The 16,885-nt window shown below is 39.2% G+C and overlaps 1 protein-coding gene across 5 annotated transcripts; it reads right to left on the bottom strand.

Annotated features, from left to right (window-relative positions):
* Positions 1-940: 940 nt before the first annotated feature.
* Positions 941-16,377, bottom strand: DCUN1D5 (defective in cullin neddylation 1 domain containing 5). 5 transcript variants are annotated; one of them, XM_086621824.1, is made up of 8 exons: positions 16,277-16,377; positions 13,413-13,504; positions 10,685-10,755; positions 10,194-10,285; positions 4,339-4,447; positions 4,141-4,245; positions 3,178-3,280; positions 941-2,419 (listed from the first exon to the last, which is right to left on the bottom strand). In XM_086621824.1, the coding sequence occupies exons 1-8, from the start codon at positions 16,360-16,362 to the stop codon at positions 2,364-2,366; spliced, it is 714 nt and encodes a 237-aa protein (XP_086477950.1). In that variant the 5' UTR covers positions 16,363-16,377; the 3' UTR covers positions 941-2,363. The 5 variants fall into 5 exon arrangements, with proteins under 5 accessions (XP_086477950.1, XP_086477954.1, XP_086477972.1 ...); XM_086621828.1 differs by having other exon boundaries at positions 13,413-13,495; XM_086621846.1 differs by lacking the exon at positions 16,277-16,377 and adding an exon at positions 13,771-13,791.
* Between the last annotated feature and the right edge of the window lie 508 nt (positions 16,378-16,885).

Here is a 16,885-nt window from a genome sequence, read left to right as displayed (position 1 = left end):
CCCTCTTGGATTGACAGATGCATCACCTCCTACTGTTAGACTCTAATACCATCCCCTAGGACCAAGTGGTTTAAACTGAATTCACAACAGTTTGCGGTTACCTAAAAAAGATGATTTTTTTTTTTTTTTTTTTAAATCACACTATAAAATATTCATCTTCTAACCAGTATTTCAAAATTTCTGGAAAGAGAATTTCCCAGTTATAGTGGTGACTAAACACACTAAACAAGGACAGCCACTGCAGTGAATTTGAGAAAATAATTTGAGAATCAGTGCCCCTGCAGAGATTTCATATACAGCAGTACCGCCCTTGACATAAGCTAATTGGTGCATGTTTATCTGTGCATCTTAGGACCTTACTTACTCTACCAGTAGATCTTGGGACTCTTAGGTTAATCTCATTCTGGCACTAACTTTCTGTGGGGTAGGGCAATTTCCAAATGAAAGGCACTCTGTTATCAGTGAAATCAGAATTACCAGTAACGCAAATGGACAACTTGTAGACTACAGCAGTTCTCTTCAATATGTTACGTGAGGTCTAAAATTAAGTACTTCCCTTAAAAAAGGGTGGAAAAATACTTAGAACAGCTGTAATGCACGTGTTTGCATGCACACAGAGATTAGCCACTGTATAAGCAGAGATCTTCCAAGTAGCTCAGCTGTTGTTGGTTCCCCCTCAATGCTTTTTTTCACTTCGGCAGAACCAAGCTTCTAAAGGTTCAATTCTAAAGGTTCAACCGTGCTGTCAGATGAATTGCAGAACAGCCCATGGACCACCACTGCATTGCTTCCTGCAGTGCACAGCAAGCAGGTCTGCAGAGAAAGTTGCAGGAATCATCCTCTCTAGTAGAACAAGAGCACAGGCACACAGTACTACTTTGTCCCACTTACTATTTTTCCTCAGATCTTTTCTATTCCCCCCCCCCCCCCCCCCCCCCTTTGCAAGAAAAAGAAAATTTAATCTTGGGAATACAGCTTTCCTTAAAGACAGGAAAACTCATGCTTGTTAGTCTGAATAAGGGATGTGCAAAACAGAAGTAATTTCCCTGAGGCAAAGATCTTCAAGTCATGCCTAGCTTACATTGTCTATTCTCATTTCAAGAAATATTTGGCACAATGAGGCCTTGATCACCGACTGAGTCTCATGGCGTTATCACAGTCTACATAATATATTTATAAAACAAAGTAGAAGTTACAAATGCTTCATTCTCTCACTCTGTTTTGGTTTCTCACACTTACTCGTTATAATTCCTTTCCCTCTCAAGGGTGGCATTGGACCTCCTGGGCAGGAAGGCAGAGTGACAAACTTCTACTGTATTTAAAGGCTGCCACGAATACTGAGCGCCTAAAATGGCAACCGCAGTAGTTATTGGACTCAATACATGGAGTAACAGGGTAAAAATTAATAGCCTGTTATATATAGATCAAAGGTAGGTGATTTGATAGTCTCTTCTTCATTTACATTATGAAAAGCATCCAGGGAGATAAAAAAAGTGTCATGTTGTGAATGCTTCCAGTCTAAAACACATAAGAAGCAAAGCTTGCGACCAAGTCTTTCCAGCTTTCCCTTTTAAAATATAAATTGCACTTCTTATACAAAGCAATCCAAAGTCTAAGTTGTACTAAAAATTTGAAGCTGCCTTACTGTACCAAAGAGTATCTGTGTTCACCATCTGAAGAACAGGCAACTAGTTTTCAGCCATTCTGCATATAGAGGCATATGCTCTATACTTTTCTGCTTTAAAAGGGCCTGACAACAAATGCCATGCCACTGGGTGGGTACTAAACAAAGAACAAAAAAGAAAAAGAGAAGAGTTTAAGGCCTTTATCTCCACAAGGAGCTGAAAACTGTGGCACAACCCATAACCAATACTTAACATGGAAATTAGCACACTCCCACCCAGGGCTCCAAAAATCAGTCATTCTTTCTAATGTTTGTCACACAAGACAGTCATACCATCAGCAAGCAACAGTGCCAGATAAGCATTTTTAAGGTCTTCAAAAATTCATAGCAAAGGGCACTTCTGAGAAAGATAATCTTAAAGATTTGGTTTTAAAAATAGACACCACACTCACATTCAAGGGACATTCTTCACTTTTAGGCCTTTGTCACAAATCTGAATCTTTATTGTTCTGAAATAAACGCTATAAACATAAGACTCAAAACAAGAACTCCAACTTTCAGTCTCAGAAGAGGTGTGGTTCAATGCCCATATCACATGTAACAAGAAAATTTCCTTAAAAAAGGAAAAAAATTACTGTAAAGTCTTTCATAAGAATGAAAATGCAATCCATTTTTTTCCTCATTAGTTTGTGTACAGGCGGGCACCAAAAAAACTTTTGCATTTTCTTTTCAATTCTTGCTATGATGCTTGACGAACTTTTTGCCATTCAACAAATTCATCCAGAAGTACAGGCCCTGTAAATGGATGAAACTTGGAGTTATATTTGCCAGTGTCTTTCGAACATCTTCTCTTAAAGTATGAAGGTTAGAACAACAGGTCTAGGCAACATTCATGTCAATCCTATGGTCAATTACTTATTAAGACTCAAAGATGTCTACAATCATTTCAACCCAAGGGTGGCAAAAAGTACATGAATAACGCTACACAGAACTATGGAAAAAAGTGTTCCTGACATCTGACAGGTGCGCTGAACTGAAAGCATAAAACAAGGCTATACTGTAAATTAAGATAACTAACTCCTTCTTGCTAGAGCTTTCAAAATTGCACATAATTAGAATGTGGAACAAAATGGGATGCCTAACGCAACTCAGTCATAGTCTGACTGACTATCAGCCAGGTATAGAGTTCAGTCCCAAGCACCTGCAGTTAGGCTACTTTATAGTTAAACTACAGTTTATTATATATTAGTACAAAATGAGAGTTTGCTGCTTGTAATTCTATTTGCAAGTCTATAGTTGCATGTAGCAAGCAGCTTCACAAGATCCTCAGTGGAAATATAAGCTGGCTCAAGTACTCCACCATACCTCTGACATACTACTACAATTAGTATCTTCAGTTTGAAGATAGATGGTTATCAGAGCAGTTTTTCTATGCATTGTTGGAGAAGAAATATTTTAACCTTAAAGTATTCTTTCTGTTAAAGAAATTTGTTTCATGCAGATTGAAAATACTGAAATACTAGCTGAATAAGCAAAATGTTATGAATACTTACATGCACCATCTTCATCATAGTTGCTAAGATCTGCATGGACAGTTCTGCTGAACTCTAGCACATTGTACCACTGATCCTTGTTCATAACTCTATACTTCGATTGCTAGGGAAAATAATTTCAGAACATTAAAATATCATGTGACATTTGGTAATGCTGCGTCTTCTTTCTCATTTCTTTCACTTGATCTTCAATCAGTTCCTAACAATTCAATGAGTAACAATGGCTACTATTTCCTTGGCTTTTAGAATACTATACATGTACACATTTCATAGTTCTGAAACTACATAAAATAATTTCTCGAAAGATCAGAGCAAAATCAAAATATCAGGGAATCAGGAAGTCACCACTCTTAAGCTTCAAAAACTGGTAAATTTTCATCTTCACCTGAAGCAGGGCATACCTAGCTCTGATATATTTCCAGAATAATTACAAAAATCATCTTTTCTCCAGGGTACAACACAGTATATTCATAAGGACATCTACTTTGCAATGTTAGTACTGATTTGAAGTCAGGGAATAGTGTCAAGCCTACCATGCTCCACAACCTACACACGTCCACATTACTGATTAAGTCACTTGAACCTGAGCTGATCAAAACCTTCCTGAGACAGCCAGAGCTCAAGGGACTTACATGCTGTATCTATACAAAGCAAACTTGAAATTCAGCACAGATGCAGCTGGAGAGATTACTGAGGCGCTACTATTAAATTTTAAAATTATCTTTATAATCTAATTAAGATGGAATTTTAGTTGCCTTTGCTAAGAGAAGGGAGAGTGGGGCACAGGGAAAGAGAAAACGATCTGTGATGCACACAAGAACATCAGTGTTTCATAAGCACATCGAGCAAGGCAAAAGGAGCAATACGGATACAATCTTGAGCAAAACAGCACAAACCCTTAAATCTTTTCACAGAACAGCCCAACTACTATGCCGTCATTCAGAAAGTCAAGGAAACTTGTACCTCCAGGTATTGATAAAATACTGAAAACAGTGGCCAAGTTCTTCCAAGCAGAAGAGCTAACATGGATTTTGCAGTATCGATATCAAGACTTCGCTGGTCTTTATCCTAAGGTTGAATAAAGAAAGCACAAAACCCACTCAAGTACAAGCTTGCCAAATAATTAAAATAAGAACTTCCTCAACATTCCAGTAGTCTTACCCTTGCAAAATCAAAGGCATATCTGTAGATATTCTTAAAGGATGAAATGTCATTCAATTGTGACCGCAAGAAGTCAAATTTACTCTGTAATTTTTCTGTACAGTCGCACCTTAAAATAAAGAAAACAAAATGACATTAGGAGTTCAAAACAACGCATTTGGACAAAGAAAAAACTTCCAGCAAACCAAAACTTAAAATCACCAGAATGCAATTATCAGATATACAAGAGTAATTCTATGAAAGTGACTTAAAGAACACTGAACATGCTCACATTTGCAGCTTACTGAAATCATGAATGCCTGCCTTCTGTAAGCAAATTTTTTTTAAAATGTATCAGCAACGTAACACATAGTCTCTGCTTTACTCCTCAAATAGCAGTCTTTTATGCCATACTGTGCAATTGATATTCATACCCACCACTATCTTATCTTTCAATCACTATGAAAGTTTGGAGAGAACAGTATTCAGTGTGCCTTAAGGTGGTAAAATCCAGCTGTAAGTAAGGACTTTATGCCGTATCTGTTTGGAAAAAAACAACTCTAAACATACACTTAAAGACTACGTATTTATGAGTGGCATGATTGAGCAGGCACTCTGCAAAACATACCAGTCTGGTCGTGTTTTACGACCAATAAATGCAAGCTCTGATAAGCCTATCGCCTGGATTAGTCAGTACCTATTCAACTGAAAACCCACAGGCTGTATGAGAATGTACAGGTCTGCTAGTTGACAGGGTGACCCTTTGGCAAAAATAACTCTTTGGCAGAAAAGAAGATTGCCACATATTTTACTTAGAAAGGACTTCTGTTTCCAAATAGAAAATGGGTCAGATTCACCAACAATGGCAGAGGAGAATGTGATTTACACATGCTAATTCTCCAGGAAAGATTCACTCAAAAGAATAGTTGTTATGTTATATCATATTTTATTCTTATAAAACAATAGCTGCCCATGATCAAAAAAATAAATAAATTCTACCTTGCCCTGTATCTGGCATGACAGAAGCAATACTTTCAGAAATGCAGATGTACCCAAATACTTTCTTTGGTTACATGCCCCCCTTCTGGCAGCTTGTCTCTCAGGAAAGCCATGTGCATCTTTAACATCTCCTTACGGACTTGGCACAGGAGCCCATGGCAAGGGCCCTCCGCAGGTACCGCAGCAGGTTGCTGAGATTTTGTACTTTTCCCACAGCTGATGCTTCCCATTCCTCAAGTCTGACAGCCTGTGCGTGCATGGCTATCCGTCTGTCCCTCCCAGGCTTCGACAAGAAGAACGTAGCAGTACAGGCTGATGGTGTCTTTTGTTATTTCTTGCCTCTAGCAGCACCTACTTAAAGCAGCACTGAGTCCCAGCCAAAATCAGTGCTAAATAAATGAAACTATTAGCTAATTAGACTGCATATTCAGATGACAAGAACTAATATATTTTGCAATAAAGCATGCATTAAGTTGAAAAGCAATCTTTTTAAAAAGCTTTGGTAAATTTAACTGAAGATAAAATTACTTTTTTTGTCTTCAGCCATCTAATTAGTCTCTGTATTCTATCGTTTAACCCTTAAAACAGTATTATGCTATGCTACAAAGGCATCTCATTTTATATTCATGTCTCTTATTTCTATGTTCAAACCTTCATACTGCAATAATATTGTCTTCTGAATTTGAGGACAAATCTACCTATTTGACACCTAACTAAACGCTCAAGTTGTTAGCATACTAAAGACATATATAAACTACTTAAAGCAGGTTTACCACACATTTTGTCAATATAATTTGACTTAGATTATTTACCATACCACAGATAAACACAAATCTCAGTGTGTTTATATTTCTTACAAAATATTTTGTTAAAATAGTTCAAATTATAAATTTAAGTACAAAGTAAAATTCCTGTTACTGTCTACCGTACTATCGCTATATGCATTTTAATTAGAAGTGACACTCTTGAAAAAGTTGATACGAAAATGTGCAGTTATTAAGCCTCAAGACTCTAAGCTACTGTCAACCTATTTAACACCAAACAGTCAAACAGATCACACTCAAACAGACAGGCACTGCGCTCTGAAGCCCGATGCAGGGACAACTCTCTGCTAAATTCATTTAAGGCACTTCCACACCTGGCCACTGACAGTCTTCACACTAGTGAGGTAAGGGTTGTCAAACTCCTGTTTTATGGAGCTACAGCTGCCTGTGTGGCTGCACCATAAACACCAAGACTGAGGTCACCCATACTTAGAATAATCTCCACAACAGTATTTTTCTCCCTTTTAGTCAGAACAATCTTCTAATTAGCACAAGTGAATTAACACTAAGCTGCAGTACAGAGACTAGAAAAAGATGTGATTTCTTAAACTGTCTTTACTGAAAGCATTAGATAAGGTTACCTCAAGATCAACGTAACTAGACATCAACTCAGTACATTCTCTTCACATCCATACATCATATTAATAACAAAACTTAAATTAGCACCACAAAGCGGTCCTAGTTCAATTTCTGTTGAGGTAGAGAGTTCATCTGAGGCATAGCTAACATGGACAGAGTGATGATTCAGTAACTCCTACTCAGATATTCTGATGTTTCATATTTCATAATTATTCACACATGCTTTTCTTTCACTAAGAAAAATCAGTAAGATGTATACAAACAGTAAACCAAAAGCATTTAACGGTAGTATATAATGTAGTTTAGAGGTTTTTCAATCTACAAAAGAGCTCCCCTGCTATCATCCAGCCCTCCGGATGGACAAAAGGAAATTATATCCATCCACTCTCTTCAAGCATTGAAATAGGATCTTCTGAAATTTAGGTTTCATGTTATAACTGGAGCATAAGGAGGTTAAAGGAAGCAATGGCTTAAGAGAGCAAAGGAACATCTTTTCTGTACCCTAACAATGCTATAGTTTCACTGTGTCATTAAAACCAACCCAAATACCTTGTGTTTACTAATAATTCTGCAAGCAGCGAGAAGTTACAAACCTGACTTTCCTGCCTCTCTCATGCAGCTTCTCTTGTATCTTAAAATGCACAATCATGACCTTATCTTTCTCTCAGTTGGAATCTAATTTGACTCTCTCCCCTTTACCTGACCACTCATTTTCAAAAGCTCACCTTTAAAGTAAAATTTGGCTTAAATTCTAAGGTTAAAAAATAATAGCCAGAGGGAAGTACTCAGACAATACAGCTGTTTACGCCTCATTTCCTTACAGATGAAATTCTTTGTATTCACCTAGTTCAAACAATGACTTCTGTGGAGTTCAATAAAATTATGAATTGTAATCCTTTTTCCTTCACCTTCATTTTGTAACCAGATTTTTTTTTTCATTGTGGCTCTGTAAAGCCTACAATTGACAGATACGTGATTATGCTTCTCCTTTAACTCAGATACATAAAGTTAAACACTCAACTGTAAGTTATTCACCCTCCAATGGCTTTAAAGTAAATGTAGATAAACACTCACTTCCTGAGGGCTATTCATTTCATCCTAAGGAGGTGTTTAAAATTGCTGAAATAAATTGCCCAGCAGAGGTACTTGTTGCTCTCTGCTGACTATGAAAAGAGCTTTAGGTGATTAATTCAGCTTCAGACATTCAGCCTTCATATATTCATACACACACACACATATATCCGTATGTATCTAGGGCAGAATTCACCCAACAACACGATATACTAAGTCAAACCTCGCTTTCACATCTTAGGTTGTTCAAGTTTCATAAGCTGCTACTTAGTGCTTGGCTCACCTTAATTTTGACAGTGTGTACCTTACCACACATTTATTTTTCTCCTCCTCTCTCAAGAACAAATTTCATCAGCATATCACAAAACCACACACAAAAAGAATGTCACTTCAAGATTCAGGCACCCAAATGTTGGCATCTCACTGTAGACTAGATTTAAGTGTCTAAGCTTTCGGTGTTGCCATTCATAGCGGTCTAGTCAACCAACCCGTAGGAGCAATTCAGGTGACCAGCCACTAGCTCTTAGGGCAAACTGCATACCTTCTTAGGCTCCACTACATTGACTAGATCTCCAAAGACTGCAGTAACAGTTTAAGAAATCCAGCTCCTGCATATAAACCACACATTTAGGTGTCTTACTATGGAGCTGAATTCCACCCAACTCTTTTCATGCAATTACCTTACGTGATATTTCACATATTTTGAAATAAGGATTCTGTAATATAACTCTTGACTAAGAATACATTCTGGGCTTTTAATACATTTTAATGTCCATTCTTCATGCAAAAATTAAAAAAAAACCCACCCCGCTATGCAAGAATGTAATAATACTCTATTGCTTGAAGAGCATAAAATCCTTCTCCTTCAAAACTTCTGTCAAACCTTTCAAGAGAAACTAGATTCCACCATTCCAGATGGAATCCCATAATATGATCCTCCCTTCCCAGTAGGCACAAACAACACAAGTCTACAGATTTATATTCTCTTTCTAAGTCAACGAATCTTGAATTCCTTTACGTGAGTGTCACTGCTTCATCCAGCTGCTTAGTTTACAGCCTGCTATTAGAGCACACCCAGGGGAAGCAAAACACACAGGTTAACTGGTTTAGGCTTAGGCAAGTGCTCCAATCACAAGTCTGTTTATACAAAAATGCACAGCAGTACCATTTTTTTTGTCTTAAACATATTTAGCCTATGGCATGGTCAGCTCTGTTCTTCAAAGAACCAGAAGATTCCTAATCACAGCAGATTTTCAGAAACAAAGTCTGCAATATTGGCTCTGAAGAGCTGCTGATTCCATACATCTTTGTTCTCGCATTCTCTGCTCTGCTGGCTAACTCTTGAGATATTCCATTTAGGCATAAAAATTAAGTACTGCAGAGAAGTGATCAAATTATACCCATTCACTGCATCTAAAAATTTATGCACTCAGTGTTTCATCTCTGTTGGCCTGAATTTTAGGCAATTTAATTATTCCAGCTCTTACTAAATTTGAGAGCTTCTTATAGTCACAACGCAATCAAGCCTGATCCCAAATCAAGTAAGATTTGCACAGGACGGTCAGGCCAGAGTCTCTTCCTCCATAGTCTCGAATAACCAGAGGTATCTGCCCAATATTATTTCCCAAACCAATTCACAATTGATAGGGCAATCGTGCCCACTCCAAGGGTCGAATCAGCCCCTTTCCCATCACGCTGTAGCTGCAACAGTAGCTCCCTGACATTTTTAATATTGAATGCATTGTCATAATAAATAAGTCATCCTTAAAACATTCATGTACCATTAAGTAGTTTCAAGCAGAACAAACAAAGAGTGACAACTGAACTAAACCTTACCAAAAACTGGTTAGTTTCATGAAAGAAACAACCTCTTTAGGCAGACCTTTATCTCACCAAAAATTCTTACATACAGAAGGAGTGAGAAGGTTATTTATAAATAGAAAAAATGTTATTTAACCCAAGCATTAAGCATGGCTTCTGACCTGCATCTATTAAATAATACTAATAATTGAAATTATCAACGAAGTCCTCATCTATGAAGCTTTGAAGTCAGTGAAAGCTTTCTACAATACCAGTGCTGAGATATGCTTATGAGTATCTCCAGACCTACTTATTTGTGTCTGATAACTAGAATGATATTTTAAAATATTTTCTGTAAGAAAAAGAAGCCACCAAAACCTGACTTATTAGGGTTAGACAAAACTTTATCATTTGAGTGAACTCAGATTCACAAGTTGGTGAACAACAGTAGCTACTTTCAGTTGTTGACTGAGACCAGACCTAAAAGCCAGATGTTTCTGTGCCTTATTGTCAATGCACAAGCAACTGAGGGCAAGAATAATTAAGCTACTGTTACAAACATAAAATTAGAACATCTTATTATATATACAAAAACACTCTTACTGTAATGAGGTCATTCCTTTTAACCATTCTTCCTTGGTAAAAAATCCCATGCTTTCAGCCTCTAGTTTCCAGGCTAAAACTAACATAATAATCTAGGGTGGGGTAAAAACAAGAGAGGAAAAAGGAGTCAGTATGTAAGAAAAGGCTGATTTCTAGATGTCCCAGAATAAAACTCTAAGCATTCAAACATTCTAGCAATTCTTGTACATGTTTGCACTTTATATTTGTTGCCATTTAATAATTCAGCTATGTGCAATCTTTCCCTCGATTTCAATTTCTGAAAGTGAAGTATTACTATAATAAACCAAACAAAAAGTCCTCACACACCAGCCACACATAATTGATGTACTCAGCTGAAATATCTTAGAATAGCTCCTAAAAGTAGGAAGATAAACAGCTCTCTGCTTACTGAAATTAAGAATTTTACACAGAACTTAATCTTATCCAATACTTTCTTTTACAGTGTTATTAGTATTGTGCAAGAAACCTACATTTTCAGGCTCAACACCAATGTCTTCACAGAACTTTTCCATTCCTTCAGGCCCCACAACTTCATCGGGACCTTCAAAACCAAAAAGAAAACAGACTTAAATCTAGGTAGCATTTGCTTCTCACAAGGGTTACACACAACAATAATTAGACTCTATTGCAAACAAGCTGCCTTTAAAAAGACTGAATTACACTCTTAAGTAACTTTTATGTTAGAACCATTCTATCAGCTGCAATGTGGAAACGTGTATGACATACGAAGTAAGACTATGAACTAAAAGCAAAGCTAAAGCAGAACTTTAATGTTGTGTGCTGCCTCCTAACAACAGGAGACAAGCTATTTTAGTTTGTGCATGCGAAGTTTCAAAAGACTCTACTGAGTTTCCCGTTGCAATAGCTCAACTCCACCAACTGTGGCAGTCAATTGTTTTTAAGGCAACTTGGGGACTGCTACTCTGTGCCGAAGTTACTCTATCAATAATGCTCTTCGAAGAGTTAGTTTATCAACAATAAAAAAAAATAATTCTGTCTGAGCTACTATTACAGATATTACTCTTTCAATGGTGTTAACATTACAGGTTTGCCCTAACACAGAGGAGGATGAATCTTCCAGTAATGTCAGGCTAGTTTTATGATACTAAGTAACATGAGGAGAGTGGTAACAACAAATCGGAAAAATGCTAAGCATTTTAGCCATGTACAAAGTAGAAAAAGGCTTATGACTGCAAGGAAAATAACTTGATTATTACCACAATAGTTAATGTTATGCTGTCTCTTTTCCATTTTAAGACAAAGAAAACCTCCAAAAAGCAGAAAAATAATGTATTTAAAGAGCCCATACAGATACACTCTACAATACTTTGTTTCTCTGAACCTCTCTCTGGTTTCAGTTATTTCTGCTAAGCCTGTTCCAAAAATGGAATTTACTCCTACTGGGCAATCAAATATTACTAAAAGGCCTGTTGACATACTATTTTGATGCATCTTGGATTAATACGTTAACATTATTTTAGTGAATATGAACCCACATAAAAGGTAAAGGCTACATCTTCCAAAACAACATGCCATTTTATGACTTTTTGGCAAATTTTGCTATTTATACATAGACAGAACAGTCTTTTTTTTTTTTTTTTACCCCCTGATGACACCTGTCTCCATTTCATCTGTCTCCACTGCTGTTATTGTAAGCAGAATTCTTTTAAAGAGTTTGGATAATGTACTTTGAATAATTACTCACCATGACATAAGAACATAATCAATAAAAAATATTGAGAATAACTACTTTTACAGGCAAATAAAATGCAACTGGTATTTAAGATCACAAACTCCTACCTCTTGAAAAGTGTTGCAAAGAGAATTTTGCCTAGGTAAGTAAGGCAAAACACTGCCATCTGGTTTGAGACGGCCTTACAGAATGCGTTAGAAAAACTTCAAGTTTAAGTTATGAAGAGAAACACATACAAGGGTTCACTGTAATAAGTATAAACTTGAATCAGGTTTTGGCCCAGAAATCATTTACAATTACAATACAATTCATATATATAAATGTATGTGTGTGTTTCTGTGTGTGCATAATTTCCTCTTTTAATGAAAACATTTAATCTCCTATGGTGTACAATTTCACTGGAATTCTATTTTACGCTAGAAATGTGGCATGTTTTGATTACTGGTTAACTAACAAAGTATAACTGCCTACATTCAGTTCTTCACTCAACAAAAACAAAATTTACAGACCTTAAAAAAGTTAAAAGTATGTGCAGATACATTTATAAGAAGAAAATTAACTGAAGATTATTATTTTCCTCAGAAAAGACTCTTTACTCCAAAAGAGTATGCCTCAAACCTAAATGAGAAAGCAGATTACTAGAATCCAGAGTCGTTCACTACTGTGGAAAGACTGCAAGGAAAACATCAGTTCTCACAGTAACACTCAGACCAATTGCTGGCAGATAAATCACCAGTTTATTTCATACGGAGAACTGGACATGAACGAGTTTTATCCATCCAACTAGTTATGATGGATTTCAAGTAGTGACTAGACATGAAATCAATAACAGTTTACAGATCCTGAATTCCTAACCATATAATTGGTAGATAAATGGCAGTAGTAGTCTAAAATTCTGCAAAAGACACTGCATAATCACTGAAAGCAGCTATTACTTAGATAGCATTTCTGATTTATTTGAAAGAGGCTACTTCCAACACTCTTGAATGAAACATTTATTTTTTTAGCATATCATAAACATTAGGACAGATTCTCAGATAGGAAAAACGGTATACGCATCTATTATTTTATTTTGTAAAATAGAAATCCGAGAGACTTAAATCATGAACTATTTCCTTATCCTTCCAATTTGATTATAAACAAGATCTAGTCAGACAAATAAACTTCTATCTCTCAGTGTCCTGACTTCTACTTGTCCATTTCAAATCAAGAAGTAGAATCATTCCTTATATCCTGGTTCAACATAGTACTGTTCAACATTGGTTATTTCATTTTAAAGAACATCATGGTAAGTTACAAAACACAGACTAAAGAAAAAGTCAAAAAGAACAAATACTGAAAAGGAGATAGTAAAAGCTACTCTAATTCAAGTGCACGTTATAAGGAAGCGAATACGGACATATTTTTATGTCTACATCAGCATAAAAAAAGCAAAATGCAAGTATTTGATGTATTTGTTTTAAATAAAAGCATATAGTTTTAAATATGAATCCATTGCATATTACCTGCATATTCGTAAAACCAAGCCAGGCACTTTTTGCTTGAAAAATGTTCCTCTCCACTTATTACTTTACCAGAGGCTTGTGATCTGCAATAGCTTATAGAAACACAAGGATGATAAGTGTTATTGCAATACGAAAAAAGGGAAATAATTTAAAATTGAAATCCAAATTGGTTATTATTAGTTCAAACTATTTAAACTGTTTCGCGAAGTCAATATACATCAACGACGAAGCCAAATTTGTTAAAGGGCAACTGTCATCCTATTACTTGTCAGAACATAAAATTACCTTGAAATACAACCCTCTCATAGCCCAATTTGTTGCAACTATTACTTTTTCTGAAATGCAAAAGTACTGTTACCTTGTAGGTATTAAACCAAAAATCCCCCACGCAGATGGTCAAAATATCACTACTTAGTAATTCAAATGTCTTATTATCTGCTTATATTCATACATGCAGGCGTTCAAAGTTAGGTCTCTAACAAGCAGCATGATCTTCCAGAGCGCTGAATATGCACAGATCCCATTTAGGTCAACAGGAGCTGCAGAGTTTGACATATTTAAAAGTCAGGCTATTTATAGTTAAGCATCCAAATTTGGGAAGAAAACTCGGTCAATTTGTTTACATTAAACATGGAACTAAATCTCTGTAAATTCTATAGATGTTTGGTACCTATACTAGAATAGTAATAGGCAATCTGTGGTAAGCACTAAAACTGCTCAGCACAGACAGCTTCCCCCCTTTATTGTCTTCATTATGCCACCTACAACTCAGTCTGCCTACGAGGCAAATTTTCATAATTATCATTCTTTAGAAGAATACATAGAATAACTGATTTTTTTCCAGTAAAAACACTGACCACATGAAAGCACCTTTAGTCAGTTGGGAGTTACAGCACCTTTTCAATGCACACTCCTTTCAAATACAAGTTACAGACTTTTAGAACGAGTTAAGATTATTTCTAAGAATGAGGTGAAAGTTAATCATATAAGAGGATTTAAAGTTTTGCAGCTCCAATTGAAATTGCAATTTTAAAATGGAAACAGCAAGCAGGAAAAGAATGCTTCAGTTCTAAGAGGTGGCAAACAACTTCGCCTCCCATGTGTTGCTTTAAGCTCCAGTGGAAAAGAAAGCAATGTTCTCCAAGATACAGTCTGATGTGCTGAAAGCCAGAATTAGAGATGTACTATGTACTACAGACAGGCATCCATTAAACTGCCATTAAAAACACAAGTCACCAGAAAGAAACAGAGCCATAGGCTATGTTATTGCTTATTGGTTTTATCCAGTTTAGCGTGTATCCATTTGTAATCACTGGCTTTATTAAAGAATATTACCAACGTATTGCTATGTTAAAAACACTTGTGTATCTAACATTTTGTGATCAGCTAGTATGAACTCTCATTTACAACAAAGTTTTTGCCTAGTGACTGCTAGCTTCCTGTAGAGCCTTTTTTTTTTTCCTCCAAAGGACCTTTCAAAAGATTTTTTTTTTTTTTAAGTAAAAAAAATTAAGATCTTAAAATTTTGGTTGGCAGTGTTCAGGAAAGATGAACTGAAACTGGAACAGATGTAGAGAAGAGCTATGATAAGCAAGGAAACTGAAAATCTGTATTACAAAACAGAAGAATTTAGCTTGTGTAATTGAACAAAATAAAGTACAAGAAAAAACAAGCACTCACTCCAAATAGACTGTGAGGCAGAACCATGAGGGAGAAGTGTTATATAAAGGATAATGCAGGCACACAAACGATTATTAACTACCTATGAATAAATTTAGACTGAAACCAAAATATCATTGATGACTACAGAAAGCGAGCTCTGTAACACTCATCCAAAATGAACAGTCATAACGAAATAAAAACCTGGGCACTTCTAAGCTCAAGCTTGGTCAGCCTATGGCAAAGGCCTTATGACACAGTTTCTTGCAATAGCCATTCCCATAGTGCTGATTTCGTAAGTCCTTTGTATTCTTATGTCCCCAGGACGTTTGTCGTAACTACTGGTTTAGTGACATACCTAACAAGTTCTAATAGACGAAGGCATACAGTTACTTGAGAGAAGCCACGCTGAAAGCTCCTGCTACACCATACTAGCGGTTTATCATTCTAATGGTAATTTTTAGGTACCGCGGCATAAGGTCTCTTTTTACAGTAGTTAACAAGCAAGATGCTCCAGACTCCTTTATTTATTATAAAAACCTTTCCTGATTCTGTTTTGCAGCGTGCTGATTTCTCCTTCCATTTCACCGCAAAATAAGAGATGGTTTAACGTAGACACTCTCGAGTACTGACAGCCTCAAGAAGAGGAGAACTGCCTACCTCAGGCAAAAGGTGAGAACAAGTACGGGGACAAATGCTGGAATGAGCCTTACTCTTGGAGCGAAAGGCAGAACTAGCACGCGAGGAGAGCGTTTTCCCCCCCGAGTGCGAACAAGCCAAACGCAGGCGCCGCAAGCCGGCCGGGGCGCGCCCGGCACCAGCGCTGCCCGCCACCGGGACGCGCCCGTCAAGCGCCCCAGCACGGGCCCGCCGGCGCGACCGAGGCGCTGCGCGGAGCCGGCCGGGGCCCGCACCGCCTCACGGCGCCCACCGGGGCCCGCACGGCCTCACGGCGCCCACCGGGGCCCGGCGCGAACCCCGGCCGCCGCGGCCGCCGCACAAAGGGCCGCCGCAGCCCAGGGACACGCGGTGCGGAGCGGAGCCGCCGCTCGGCCGAGGCCAGAAGAGCCCCGCGCCCGCGGAGGAGCGGCCCATCCCGGCCGCCGCTCGCCCGGGACGTGACAGCCGGCAAGAGCCGCCACCGCAGGCCCGGCCCGGCCCGGCTGCCGCTGCCCACCGGGCGGCGCCGCGCCGCGAGACGGTACCTGCCGAGTTTACACTTCTTGAGGCCAGCGTCGTCCGCCGCGGCAGCCGCCGACCCCGAGGACTTCCTCTTCTTCTTCACCGGCATCGTCCTGCCGCGGGGTGGGGGCCGCCCCGCTGCCGGGGCCCGCGGCCGAGGCCCCCCCCGGGGCTCACCGTCCCCCGGCCGCCGCCGCCGCCTCCCGAGACCGGCGGTGAGGAGACGAGAGGAGCCCCGTCCCGCCTTCCTCTTCCCCGCCCCCGCCGGGCCCAACCGCCCCTCCGCTCGCCGCGCGAGCAGGCCCCGCCGCCGCAGCGGTGCCACAGGCGGGTGTCGCGCCCGGGGCGGGAGCCGGAACCGGGCGGCAGCGGCTGCTCAGGGAACGGCGGGCGACCCGGACACAGACACGGCTGAGCAGGAAGTGACAGCGCCGGCGGGGCGGGACACCCGCCGAGGCCCCGCCCCCGAGCGGGTGGAGCCAGGCTGGCGCCCTTCCCGCCGCGGGACGGCGGGCGGCCTGCCCTCGGCTCCGCCTACGCGCCCCTCCCCGGCACGTCCGCGGCAGGAGCCGTCCCGGGCCGCCGGTGGGGCGGGGGCTGTCCTCCCTCGGCCGCGCCGGCCCTGCGTGGGG

Source organism: Tauraco erythrolophus, chromosome 1 (genome assembly GCF_009769465.1).
Source record: "Tauraco erythrolophus isolate bTauEry1 chromosome 1, bTauEry1.pri, whole genome shotgun sequence".
Classification (NCBI taxonomy): Eukaryota; Metazoa; Chordata; class Aves; order Musophagiformes; family Musophagidae; genus Tauraco; species Tauraco erythrolophus.
The sequence above is the reverse complement of the archived record's forward strand: the minus strand, read 5'-3'. Positions and strand labels throughout refer to the sequence as shown.

What these genes read in the sequence shown, in the direction of transcription:
- DCUN1D5 (XM_086621824.1), bottom strand. Translation starts at nt 16,362, where the DNA reads ATGCCGGTGAAGAAGAAGAGGAAGTCCTCGGGGTCGGCGGCTGCCGCG. An exon ending in TTGGTGTTGAGCCTGAAAAT is followed by an intron (nt 10,286 to 10,684) that starts GTAGGTTTCTTG and finishes ACCCCACCCTAG; the next exon opens with ATTATTATGTTAGTTTTAGC. An exon ending in TATTTTATCAATACCTGGAG is followed by an intron (nt 3,281 to 4,140) that starts GTACAAGTTTCC and finishes TATTTTCCCTAG; the next exon opens with CAATCGAAGTATAGAGTTAT.